General features: G+C 47.6%; 1 protein-coding gene across 10 annotated transcripts in view; it reads left to right on the top strand.

Annotated features, from left to right (window-relative positions):
• Positions 1–12,885, top strand: part of MEGF11 (multiple EGF like domains 11) — a 466,023-nt gene that overhangs the window by 439,111 nt on the left and 14,027 nt on the right. For 7 of the 10 annotated variants that reach the window (XR_006354901.1, XM_043986259.1, XM_043986262.1 and 4 more), the window contains 6 exons: positions 2,480–2,608; positions 3,639–3,767; positions 5,221–5,349; positions 6,790–6,918; positions 8,181–8,414; positions 11,093–11,208. Coding sequence is in view for 8 of the 10 variants with exons in the window: in XM_043986259.1 (XP_043842194.1) it covers positions 2,480–2,608; positions 3,639–3,767; positions 5,221–5,349; positions 6,790–6,918; positions 8,181–8,414; positions 11,093–11,208 (866 nt within the window). In the remaining 2 variants the exon portion in view is untranslated. The remainder of the gene's footprint in view (positions 1–2,479; positions 2,609–3,638; positions 3,768–5,220; positions 5,350–6,789; positions 6,919–8,180; positions 8,415–11,092; positions 11,209–12,885) is intronic. The other 3 variants (XR_006354902.1, XM_043986264.1, XM_043986263.1) reach the window with 2 other exon arrangements.

Genomic DNA, 12,885 nt, shown 5'->3' with positions numbered 1-12,885 from the left:
AAATGAAGAGGCGAAAGTAGAGTAATAAACATGAGCTGCATCCAAGCTTTGGTCCGCTGTCAGGCCCCAAGGCAGGCGCTGAGACTTTTGTGAGGAGGGAGTACTGACCACAGAATTCTGGGGTCTTAAAGTTGAAAGGGATCCGGAGATCATGTACTCTCACTTGCCTCTGCTGCAGAAATCTCCTGATTCCTATCTCTAATCACTCACTCCTTTTGGAGACACATTCATTTTGCCTGGTTGAGGAATCCTCTTTCTTAGGTTTAGCTGATGAATACAAACCCATCCCCACATGTTGCAGCCAATATTCTCTAAGTTGGGAGCAGGGTCCTGAAATGGGGGAATGGGTACATTTAGAGGTAGCTGTGGAGAACCTCAGGCATACGGCCAAACAGGAGGGGAAGTAGAAGGACTTCCTCTGGACAAGCATTTACTGAACCAATTATGTGGTTCCACTTTAAAAGGAAAGCGTGCCTAGGCCAGGGACTCAGCAAATTAGTGCAGTTTGCTTCAGTCTGGGCTCCATGGTTTGCTTCTGTTGAGAGAAAGCAAGGTGTAGGTGGAAAGGATTGATGGGGCAAGAGACCTGGGTTCTTCTCCCAGATCTGCCATTCACTGGCAGCATGTCCTTGACTAAGCTACTTGACCTCTCTGGGCCTCATCTATGAAATGGAAGAATTGGTCTAGAAAGATCCTTCCAGCTTAAAAATCCTGTGATTCTGTACATCTCTGAAGAGAAGGCAGTGATGTGACTGGGCAATAGATAGGACCGTGCTGACATCTAACCTCTGTTGCCCTCCCGGGGGAGGTCAGGCTGGGGTTTTGTTTCTTTCTAGCAGTACCCACAGTCAGAGGGACTCCATCTGCCCCGAGGCTGGAAGCCAGGTTTCCTGAGCTATGTGTGTAAAGGCCAGAGCAGATCAATGAATCACCAGGGACATGATAGGCAGCCCCAAGGGGCGGTAGAAAGGAAGGGAGGAGAGAGGGAGGTTACTGAAATAGGAAGCGGGTATGGAAAATTACTAACTCTAAGGCAGGACGCAGCTGGGATGGTGGGAAAGTTGCCTCCTCAATCTGAAGCTGAATAGTGGCCAGTGTGTTCAAAAACTCTGGATTCGTTCTTCCCCACTAGGCACTGGGAATCCAATCAGTAACTAAACATCTATTAAGTGCCTTCTATGTGCCAAGCACTATGCTAAGCAATGGGGATAAAAAAAGAGACAAAAAACAGTCTGTGCCAGGGCAGCTAGGTGGTGCAGTGGATAAAGCACTGGCCTTGGATTCAGGAGTACCTGAGTTCAAATTCAGCCTCAGACACTTGACACTTACTAGCTGTGTGACGCTGGGCAAGTCACTTAACCCCCATAGCCCTATAAAAAAAAACAAACCAGTCTGTGCCCTGAAGGAGCTAACAATCTAATCCAGTGAGGGTTGGGGTAGGGAGGAGGTTGGGAGCCAGAGACAGGTCTCCCTATAGATTTGTCTGTCTTTCTGTGATTGTACCTTCTGCTCAGCCCAATCCCTGCTGCCCCATCCTTGTGCCAGCCAATGATAGATATTCATCAGATTTAGAACTGGAAGGACCTTTCAGATCATCTAGTCAGACCCTCTCATTTTATTCATGAAGAAACTAAGGTGAAAGGGACTTGTCCCATGTGACTTCAAGGTTATATAGGGATTAAGTGGATGGGTCAGGACTTGACTCAGGTCTTCCAATTCCAAGTCTTGAGCTGGCTCTATTATACTAAGTCCCCTCCTCCCATCTTTGGGTAGGCAGAGACAAGGTAGACAGGGCTAGCAATTCAAGGGACATTCATTAGCTTAACCCTGAGCCCTCCACATTTGATTTATCCTGGGCAAAGAACACCCAGATTCCTCACTCTCTTACCCTCACCTACACAATTTGTTGACTGTGTGTCAAAAATTTACCTATTTATCTTATACCTATTTTCCATATATTTATTTAGATAAATGGTTATTTCCCTGATAGATCCTAAGTTCTTTGAAGGCAGAGACTGTTTCATTCTTGCTTTCGTATCACCAACACAGTGTCTGAAATGTAGTAGGTGCTTAATAAATGCTCATTCATTGATTAATTGATTGATTGCTTATGATGAATTTACCAGTGGTGATTTCTATGGCTGTGAAGAATAGTGATGGCTGGGTGCGACAGTATTGCTGATACTGATGAACACGGCAGTGAAAGAGATGGTGATGATGGGGAGGGAGGTGGCTGTGATGGTGGTGAGGAAAAATGTTTCTTTGCTCCCAACAAGATCCTCGAGAAGGGACAGGGTGTGTGTGTGTGTGTGTGTGTGTGTGTGTGTGTGTGTGTGTGTGTGTGTGTGTGTGTGTGTGTGTGAGGGAGGAAGGAAAGGTTGTGTTTATGTTTTGGTCATCATGGGAGGCTGGATCTGTGGAGGCTTTGGAGCCTTGGCTGGGAGTAGAGGCCAGTCATAGATTCTGTGTGCCTCTGCAGTGTGTGCCGGAGGAAGATTTGGGAAGGACTGTGCTCAGCATTGTTCGTGTTCCAACAACGGAACTTGCAGTCCCATCGATGGCTCCTGCCAGTGCTTCCCCGGCTGGATTGGCAAGGACTGCACACAAGGTAAGCATGCCTGTGTTCTGTTCCCCATTTAGCAATGAGATATTGGGACCCACCCAATAAGCCTCAATCCGTTGCCCCTCCACCCCCAAAGGTCTACCTTCCCACCATGGCCCCAAATGTCCATTTGGAGACATTCGTTTTGCCTGGTGGAGGAATCCTCTTTTGTAGGTTTATCTAATGAATACAAACCCATCACCGCCTGTTGCATCCAGTATCCCTTGAGTTTGGAGCTGGAAACAGGGTCCTGGTAGCAGGACATACAGACAAACCAGAGGGGAAGTGGAAGGGCTTCCTCTGGGATGAGGGGTTTCTCCATCAGAATGACCCTTCTGTTATTAGAATCACAGAATATGGAACAGGGAGGGACCTAGTACATCATCTTATCTATCCCACTTCATTTTACAAATGAGAAAAGTGAGGCCAATGATGTGTACAAGGTCACAAGGAGAGTGAACCAGGATTTGAACCCAGATCTCCTATATGAAAAGCCTCCCCTCCCCACCCCCAGCTAGGCCATTGTTAGAACAGAAGGGCTAGGCTCCATCTTCAAGAAGACCCACTCTGATGGGGAGACAAAGTCCTTGCATGAAGGAAGCTCCCTAACAGGACGGGGGTGAGGGGGAAGTCGGTGCTTAAACATACAGAAGAGCACATACTCTCTTTATAGAACATCCCAGGAAGGGGAGTGTGTTTGTACAGAGGCAGAGTGCCCAATGACTTCATAAGCAATCAAGAGATAAGGAACAGAGTACATGCAAAATGGGATGGCATTCATCTTGGAAGCTTTCTGGGAGGAGAGTTTTCAAGCTAGGATTTAAAAGAGATGACTTGTGGCTTGGCAGAAGGGCGAGGGGAGGGTATTCTGGGTACAGATTAGTTTCCCTGTTTTGGGATTGGGCATGCTATGGAAGAAGTGAAGATGTGAGAATATGGAGGCTAGTCCATTATGTCCTTGTGTCTGATGAGATCTCCCCCACCCTCACGCTCTTTCTTACATTCTCATCTTCTCCCTCCCGTACCTTTTCCACAGCCTGCCCACCAGGATTCTGGGGCCCTGCCTGTTTCCACACCTGCAACTGTCACAATGGGGCCGGATGCAGTGCTGATGATGGAGCCTGTCGATGTGCCCCAGGCTGGACAGGGCTCTTTTGCACACAGCGTAAGCCCTGGCCTCCCTCTTGGAATCACATGCTGCACTCTGCTGGACAGAGCAGGGTGTCTCCCTGCACCAGCTGGGAGGGTGGAGAGAACAAGAAGCCTGAGAGAATGGAGAAAGATGGGGCAGGGAGAAGGAGAACTCAGCTGGGTTTGGGAGGGCCCAGGTAGGGGAAGCACTTTCAGGGAGGAGAGTTAGCCCTTGCCATCCTGAGTCCCCAAAGTCACTCCAAGGTCATTGGCTTCCCTCCTCCCCCTTCCCTTCCATAGCTCACTAAGTCCCTGCAGATTCATTCATCTGCTCTGGCTTTTCCAGCAATAGCTCAGGAAATCCATCTCCCCACACCAGAACACTGGGTGCTGATGGAGAGAAACAAAAATCCAGCCTGATCTCCCATGGGAGGGAGATAGAAGCTAGAGCCCAACATGATGCTAGCTATTGCAGCGTAACTGGCAAGATGGGTTTCTAGCCAGAGTTCTTCACTCAAAAGCACACAGACAGGTGTAGATGGAGAACAGTGAAGCTGGGGCAACTATAACATGTCAGAGCCGGAGGGACCTTAGAGACAGTCTAGTCCAGCCCCCTTATTTCACACCAAGGAAACTGAGGCCCAGAACCCAGACAAGACTCAGCTAAGGGAACCAACTCAAGTCAGCCCTTTTTCTCTTCCCCTCCCCACCACATCCCTACTAGGAAAGGCTTAGATTACTAGCCATGTGACTGGGAGCAAGTTATAGAGAAGGTCAGAGATTGAGATCTGCAGGGACTTTCATCTAGTTCAAGCCTCTCATTTCACAGATGGCCCACATTTCACCTGGGGCCCAGAGAGGTAAGGCACTTGCTAAGGGCACATAGGCAGTAAGCAATTTAAACTGACTTCCTCGGATTCAAAATCCAGTGTTTTTCTTCCCTTGGTCCCCTCATTCCTATGACATGTGTGAAAGGGCTCTGTAATCTGTGCTATAATAATAGAAGTCAGTATTATTCCTATTGATGGAATCAGTAGGAGATCTGACAGATTTCTCTATACCCTGTGTTAAGGCTAAAATTCTAGCTAGTCTGTCTAAAATATCTAATGAGTGGTCGCCAATAAATTATAAGCTTTAGCAAGAGTTAGACTTTTAAGCATTTATTAAGGAGAATAAGAATTTGGTAAAGAGAGAGAAAGGCCTAGATTCCTATCTATTAAAGGGAGAGCACATTTCTAGCTCCCTTCTCCGCCAGCGTCCCCCGGAAAGAGAGCGAGACCGAGCGCCCGTCTCTTCCTTCCTCCTCCCACTAGTCCGCGTCACTTCCTGAAGCCTGGTCTTGCCCTCAAAGACCTTTGCTTCATGGGCAGAACTCTTCTACAGTAAGTATCCAGCAGGTGGCGTCATTCCAATCGTTACACCTGACCCCTGGGAGAGGCAGTACCAAGGCTAGGGGTAACTGTTGGGGTTGGGTGGTGTTTTCCCAGGCTGCCCCACGGCATTTTATGGGAAGGACTGTGGGCGTGTGTGCCAGTGCCAGAATGGCGCCGACTGCGACCACATCAGTGGCAAGTGCTCCTGCCGGACTGGCTTTACCGGGCGGCACTGTGAACAGAGTAAGCTGTCTGAGCCCTTGGGAACCATCCTGGAGGAGGGAGGGCTGGGCCCCTCAGGTCCCCACCCTGTCTGGGCTTTGCTCCATTTCTGATGCACTCCCCACCCATCACCACCCTGCTGCAAGTAGTGATCTGGGTCCTTAATTGATCTCTTCCCATGGTTGTTGAACCCCAGGATCTGTAGAACCATGCTTCAACCAGGCCCTTCCAAGAATAGGGAGATGTTGAGTTGTATCCTGGCCTTGAGTTCCCTGCCCCACCCCCCTCCCCTGGAGCTTGTCATCTGAGCTCAATGTCCCCTCCCTCCTATCAGTCCTCAGGATTAGGGCCTATTTCTGGGCCCGCCACTGCAAGGTAGATGAGATATAGGCATCCGCCAACAGGTGTTCTTATCATTCAGGTAGAGGTCAATAGTTGGAGGCTCTTATACATTCCCCTTCACCTCCTCTTTCTTCAGAGTATTCCAACTCTTAACAGGATAATCTGCTTTGTGAGGAGGGGAAGCAGAGCTCTGTGTCCGTCCACACTGATAGGTGGAGGAGGGTCATCGGCTGAAATTGCTGCACACATGGGGTCCAGAAAATTACATGCTTTCTGTATACAATATCCCAATGCCCTTTGCTGGTATAGCTATGAGGCAGAATCTGGCTGGCATTCCGGTGCTATTGAAGGGATGGGGTGGAGAAAACTGAGTACTACAAGACTTTGCCTAGGGTGGTGGACCTGCAAAGTTCAGGGCATGCCTTCCCAGGCCAGTTTCCTCAGCTTGGAACCTGATAGCAGAACCAGGTTTGAACAGATAAGCATCTTAGTCACCAAGAATCTTAATTCGGTCCAACATTGTTATACAAAGTAGATGGGCATCACATTACAGAGGCAGGATAACTGTGCCCCTAGGACAGTATCATTCTCACCACCAGCCCCAAACTGTCCACTTTACAAGCCCCTCAGAGCTTTACTTCTTTATCTGTTAGCTTCACAGATGAAGGCCCACTTAATGGCATGCTTGGACTCCTTCCCTGGGGATCATAAGGTAGAATCCAGTCCAGAGGAGAGAGAGAGAGATGTGATTAACTGTAGAAAGACTCATGAAGAATTTGCGATTGAGGCATCTCTGAGGTCAGAGGATCAGAGATCTGGAGCTGAAATGGATCTCTAAGGTCCCCTGGTCCAACCCCCTGCCCCCTACATTTTACAAATAAGGAAACCGAGGCCCAGAGAGTCACTTAACTTGCCCCAAATCACACAGGTTATAAGTGAGATCCGAAGCTGTGTCCTCCCTAACTAGTGCTTTGCCCACTGTACCACACTGCCCTGATCTTGCATCCCCAGTCCCCAACTTCTGTCCTTGCCAGGCTCTGCTCCTCTGAATGTGCCAGGGTGGAGGTGGGGGGGGGCAGGAGGGGTGTATCTGTCTTATCAATTCTGTCTGTGCTGTAGAGTGTTCCCCAGGAACCTTTGGCTATGGGTGTCAGCAGCTGTGTGAGTGTATGAACAATGCCACCTGTGACCATGTCACTGGTACCTGCTATTGCAGCCAGGGCTTCAAAGGCATCAGGTGTGACCAAGGTAAACCAGATTACATGCTCCCAACAACATAAGGCATGGAGAGGGAGGGCAGGGAACAGGTGCTAGATTGCTGGAAGACTGTCGTCGTTTGGGTGGGAGGACAGAGAGAAGATCCCAGAAATGATAGGAAGTGGGGAAGGGAAGAGAGGTCTTGGATTTGGTTGGGGTGGGGGGTGGGGTTGTCCAAGACAAAAGGTGGGTCAAGGAGTGTCACAGCTAACAGTGTTGAGAAACTTCTAACTTGAAATGACTGAGAGTCCACCATCCCTGATTCTGTTACAAGACTTTATTAGTATTCAGTTAGGTGATAAGAGGCAGTCACATTAGTGCCATATGGGAGCAAATAGGCGGCAATACACAAGGAGACCCACAGAGAAAACAGTATCACATAACCTTATCCCTTGATCCTCTAGGGCAAATTATACACCAGAGTCATACTTTGGGGGCTGAACTGAACTCTTCTTTACACTCTACTCTCCATGCTAACAAAAGGGAGTTGAAGAATTTCTGTTTGGGTTGGGGGATATAAGGATCTTTTTTTTAATTGCCTGATTTACCTTCCCCGTCCTGTTTGGGTAACCATCAGCAGGAGTCTCAGAAGCTAATCTGGGATGAAATATTTGCCACAGAAAAGCCAGAGTGAATAATCCACAAACAAATAAAAAAGAGCTGACTGTATTCTTTCCAAGGCTGTGATGAATAACTCTTTACCTTTCTTAATTCTTTTAATTCTTTTTTTTTTTGTTTGTTTTTTTGATGGGGCAATGAGGGTTAAGTGACTTGCCCAGGGTCACACAGCTAGTGTCAAGTGTCTGAGGCTGGATTTGAACTCAGGTCCTCCTGAATCCAGGGCTGGAGCTCTATCCACCGCGCCACCTAGCTGCCCCAATTCTTTTCATTCTTAATACTTTTCAAATGACTTTCACGTATGACTCATTTGATCCTCAAAATACCCCAGAGATGTAGGAAGGATAAGTGGTATCAATCCCCTTTTTTTACAGATAAGGAAACTGAGGTCTAGGGAAATAAAATGACCCATCTAGGGTCGTTTGAGGCATAGCCAAGATAGGATTCCTTATCTCTTGCCTCCAGATACAGAATTTGGCTAATGATGTTAAAAAGGGGGAGGGGGGGTGATTTTAATGATTAAATGATAGGTGGTGTGAAAAAGAAAAATCAGGTTTGGGAAGCCAGAGAGAGGGCCAGGGCAGCAATCTTCCCCCGAAGGCTTATGCTTCATCTCCACACACCTTGTTCCCCAGCTGCCCTCATGATGGAAGAGCTGAATCCCTACACCAAGATCAGCCCAGCACTGGGCTCAGAGAGGCACTCAGTGGGCGCTGTCATCGGCATCGTCCTGCTACTCCTAGTCATCGTAGCACTTTTGAGCCTGTTTGCTTGGCACCGGCGGAAACAGAAAGAGAAAGGCAATGACATGCCCCGAGTCTCCTACACACCGGCCATGAGAATGACCAGCACTGATTACTCCCTGTCAGGTAAGGAATACCTGGGGCTGGTGCCTCTGTTGGCAATGGACCCTCTGCCAGATAGAGGCAGGACCTTCCCAAGACCCTCCACACTCCACACAACCCGACAGAGGGTGCCCAGCTGTGAAACTTCACTTGGCAGAGTCCTCCCAAGAGGGTATGTTTTTCAAGGGTGAGAGAGACTCTTGGGCTCCCAGGATCAGGTTTTGAAATAAGGAGGGAGTTGGCTTCAGAAGGCACTGGTCTCTCCAAGGCTCTGAAGAGATACTGGATAAAAGGACTGGAGGGTGATTCAGGCAGTTGCAATTCTGTTATCCTTTTCCTCCTGAGAACTACAATCTTGTGATTATGCTCCTGAAGGAGGAAGGGTTGAGACAGACATTCCAATGGGGGAGGGGAGAGGAGGAGGAGAAGAGTATTGGAGTCTGTAGCCTTGAAAGTCAGTAAGGGGCTGTTCTGAATTCTCCTTCCCTTCTCACTGCCCCCAAACAACTCACAGTGCCCTACTACCCATAATCCTCTCCTTATGACCCAATCCCAGGCTCCATCATTATCAAAATTCTAGTTCTCTAGCCTTTTGTGGAAAGCTCGCCAATCAGCACTCCCAGAGGCTAGCCCACAACAAAACACCCTTGCTGTTCTCATACAGCTCTGAAAAAGATAAACAGGACAGTGTCCCCAGCACTTCCCCATCATACACTTTTTTGGGTGGTCTTTGGTACATTCATGTCTTTGGTGGGTCTCAGCATTATCTGAAAGGTATTTGAAGTGCCCAGAATAAATGCTCCTCTGAATGGTGAGCATATTATTAAAAGGGGGGGGGGGAATTCACTTGAGAGGAAACTGAGCTTAATACTGATTATGGGGAGAGATGACCTCATTCTGGGTCACCACCTCCATGGAGTCAGCTACTTCCCATTATCTGTATTTTCCCAATCACCTTTGTGCTTTTATCTTCATTGCTGGGGGTGGGGTGAAGAGACCGAACAGGGAATAGGAAGGGGAGTTTGAGAGAGTAGGACACATTTGGCCAGGAAAGTGTAGAATCCTCTCAAGTACAATTAGGAGACTAGAAAAAGATCTGGGTGACTAAGGTGGGAGAGATGGATAGTTGGCCAGCCCTGACTTCTTTCAAAGATCACCCAAGCTTGAAAAAAAAAGAAAAAAAGGCTGGCTGATGTCATTTTTTTTTCTTTGATTCATTTAATATAGAAATTGTCCCAACCTGCTTCTACCCTTTTCTCATTTTCCCCAGACTGTTATCTCTGCCTTCTTCCCCTTGTGTCTCTATTCTGTCCCTCGTGTTGCTCCAAATCCTATCTTGACTCTCTTCCCTTGGTATATCCACAGGTCTCACCTATCCCTCCTCCTCTATTATCACCTCCAACCCTGTCTCCTCCCCTCCTTACTTCTGCAGTCTTTGTCCCTGTCCCTCTTCTTTCATTATATCCATAGCCTCTCCAACACTCTTTCCCCTGCTTCCACACCCCACTCCTTTTTAATTCTGAATTCCCTTAAGCAAACCTCCACGAGGTGTCAGCAGAGCCAAGAACACACTTCAGCATTTTCGACTCTAGGACACCACAGACCTGTCACTACTTCACACTCAAGCTGTATAAATCAGGACTTGTTTCCCCAAAATGCCCAGGAACTCCCTGTGGACTTCTCTGTCAGAGCTGCTTTCAAATAGCTACCCTGCAGCAGTTATCATGAGAATCCCCCAGAAAGTTCCTGGCCGACCTCCCTTCTCTCTATAACCAAGTTATTGGTGAATACTGGTGCCTTCAGGTATCAGCTAGAGCAGGATATGAAGGCAAATGGGTTGGGGGGAGAGGTTTATGATCTGACATTGTACACTTAGAGGCAAGATGGCATGGTGGGCAAAGGGCTGGTTTTGCACTCAGGCAAACCTGGGATTGAGTCCTCTCCCTGAAATATTAGTAGTGTTGACCACAGGCAAATCACGTAAGGCCTCAGGGTCACCAGATAATCCTGGAAAATATATAGATACGTGGCTGATCCATAACAGGGTCTTTAAATGGAGTGCTTCTACTGGAAGTTCCTCATGCTGATGAAATTCCAGACCTAGAAAAAAACCAAACCCAAGTGGTAGCTTTTTTTGTGCTGCTGCTGCTGCTCCTGTTCCTTTAGATAACCAAGGGCTGTCTTCTTTCTGAAGGGGTGTGATGGTTTCTCCCACTTCCCACCAGAAGCAGGGGGTGAGGAATTCTCAAAACATGAGAACACTTGTGATGGGCAGAGAAGGGTTTGTGCCTATCTCTGTCCCCTCTTCCTCCTGGGGACAAAGGTCCCCCCACCCCACCCCCAGATATGTGTAACTGGCTATTAGTGCCACATTCTCTTTGGTTTGGGGTGAAGGGGCTTGGTTCTGAAGCAGCCTCCTGAGCTCTGTTGAGATTAGAACATGCCAGCTTATTATAATCATTCCTTCACAGCACCAGGCTCCAAGAAGGGTATTTTGGTATCTTCTGCCACTGTGGACAGTCCAGTTCGTGTGTCCAAAGGAGGCATTCTGGGAGGGAGAGGGAGAGTCTGAAGAAATGTCGGGGGGCTGTCTGACTTTACGAGGCACTCTTGGGTCCTCCCCAAGCCATGTTTTGGTGCTGTGGGGTATCCCTGGGCCAGGGGGATGGGGGTGTTTGTGTGACACCTTGTTCTCTTCCCAGATGTGTCTCAAAGTAGCAGCCATGGTCAGTGCTTTTCCAACCCCAGCTACCACGCTCTGGCATGTGGGGTACCTTCCGAAACAGTCAGTAATTTGGACAGGAACAGCTCCACTAAGGTACCTGTCATCAGATTTCCACTCACCCTGAAATTTCCCCAGTCCAGCTCCTCTTTTCTTTTAGAAAATTCCTTTTTGGCTTAAGGAGATCCACCCCAGAGTTGCTCATCTCTTTTGGGCTACATGTAGGCAAAAAGTATAGGCAACATGTAAGCATCTACATGAAACCATGTGTCACAGGTTAGATAGCTGGTGTGCTTGGTTGGTTGGAGCACCATGATAATGAATTCCAAATAAGCAGGGTTCAAACTTTGTTCCCCAACCCCAGTTTGTGTTGCCAAAAGGATAGGGTAAGAGTGTGAATGGCTCAGTGCAAATCCATCCCCACTACTAGAAACAAAGCAAAGTTTATCTTCTAATGGAATGCCTTGTTTGTACACAAAGGATAATAACTGGCTTAATGATATGTAATCTGCAATGGTCACATAATCCTTCATAATTGCATTCTCCTCTATATTTTTCAAAATGCTTTCAAATCCATTATCACTTTAGATCCTCACAGCAAGAGGAGGATTCTTATCTACATTTTACAGATGAGGAAACTGAGATTTAGGGAGGAAGAATAGGGTCTAAGGTCACATAGCCTATTAGTGGCCAAGCCAAGAACCCAGGTCTTTTTACTCATAGCATCACGTTCTTTCCATTAAACCATGCTATTTCTGCAAATCTCTGAGGCTTCTCCAGGTCTCGGACTGCCACAACATGCAGAAGTAACTAGCACATGTTGTAACTTCACGCTAGCATTGACAGGATCCTAGTCCAAATGACCAATTCCACAAAGCTCCCAATGGAACCAGCCACCTCTCCATTGGTCACTCCGATGACAGAGAATGGTGTTGTACTTCTGCCTACATCCAAGGCTGCCATCTGACCTTGGCCGGCCTAAACCAGTCCTATGGGAGGAGAGTTTACCAATCATCTCATCTTTCTCTACCTGGCTCTTCATCCCCCAGGCAGATATGAATACCATGATGTGTCAGCTAGAAATGATTTCCTCTGTACACACACCCTTACCCAATCACACACATGCACACCTACCTTCTGTACACACCCACAGAGATGTCACATCTCTTGCATGTATGTCTCTCAACATGATGCCCTTACATATGCATATATGCTTGTATGCATATTGCCTTTTTCCACATACACACGTTTATACATACCTCTTACAGGTATGTACCTCTTACACCTTCCCTCCCCCAAGATACACACCTTCACAATATACTTTTTGGGGACATACAAAAATATCCTTTCCTGGTAACAATCCCTCGCATTTATATAGTACTGGATCGGTAAATGAAGCTGGTGCTTCTTTCATCACAGTAGAATGTCCTAACACCCCCAGAAATAAACATGACAGATATTATTTAGCTCCATTTACAGAAGAGGAAACTCAGGCTACCAGATCAAAATGAAAAAAGAAAAAAAAAAAAGACTGGACCATAATACAGCCCGGCACTAAGACTACTGACATGCCATCCCAAATCGTTTGGATAACAGTGTAACCTACATACTAACTCTACTTCAGAGTGGTTGCAGATCTATTCTAAGGCCCCCTCTGTCTCTAAATCCTGTGTTCCTATGATCCCTCCTCATACGTAGCTGGCTTCTGTAAGAACATGGATAGCAGGACAGACAGAGGACTGTTTCTGGAGCCAGAGGTCCTGGGTTTAAACC

This window comes from Dromiciops gliroides, chromosome 2 (assembly GCF_019393635.1).
Source record: "Dromiciops gliroides isolate mDroGli1 chromosome 2, mDroGli1.pri, whole genome shotgun sequence".
In the NCBI taxonomy this organism is placed as follows: Eukaryota; Metazoa; Chordata; class Mammalia; order Microbiotheria; family Microbiotheriidae; genus Dromiciops; species Dromiciops gliroides.
This window is presented reverse-complemented; position numbering and strand designations above follow the sequence as displayed.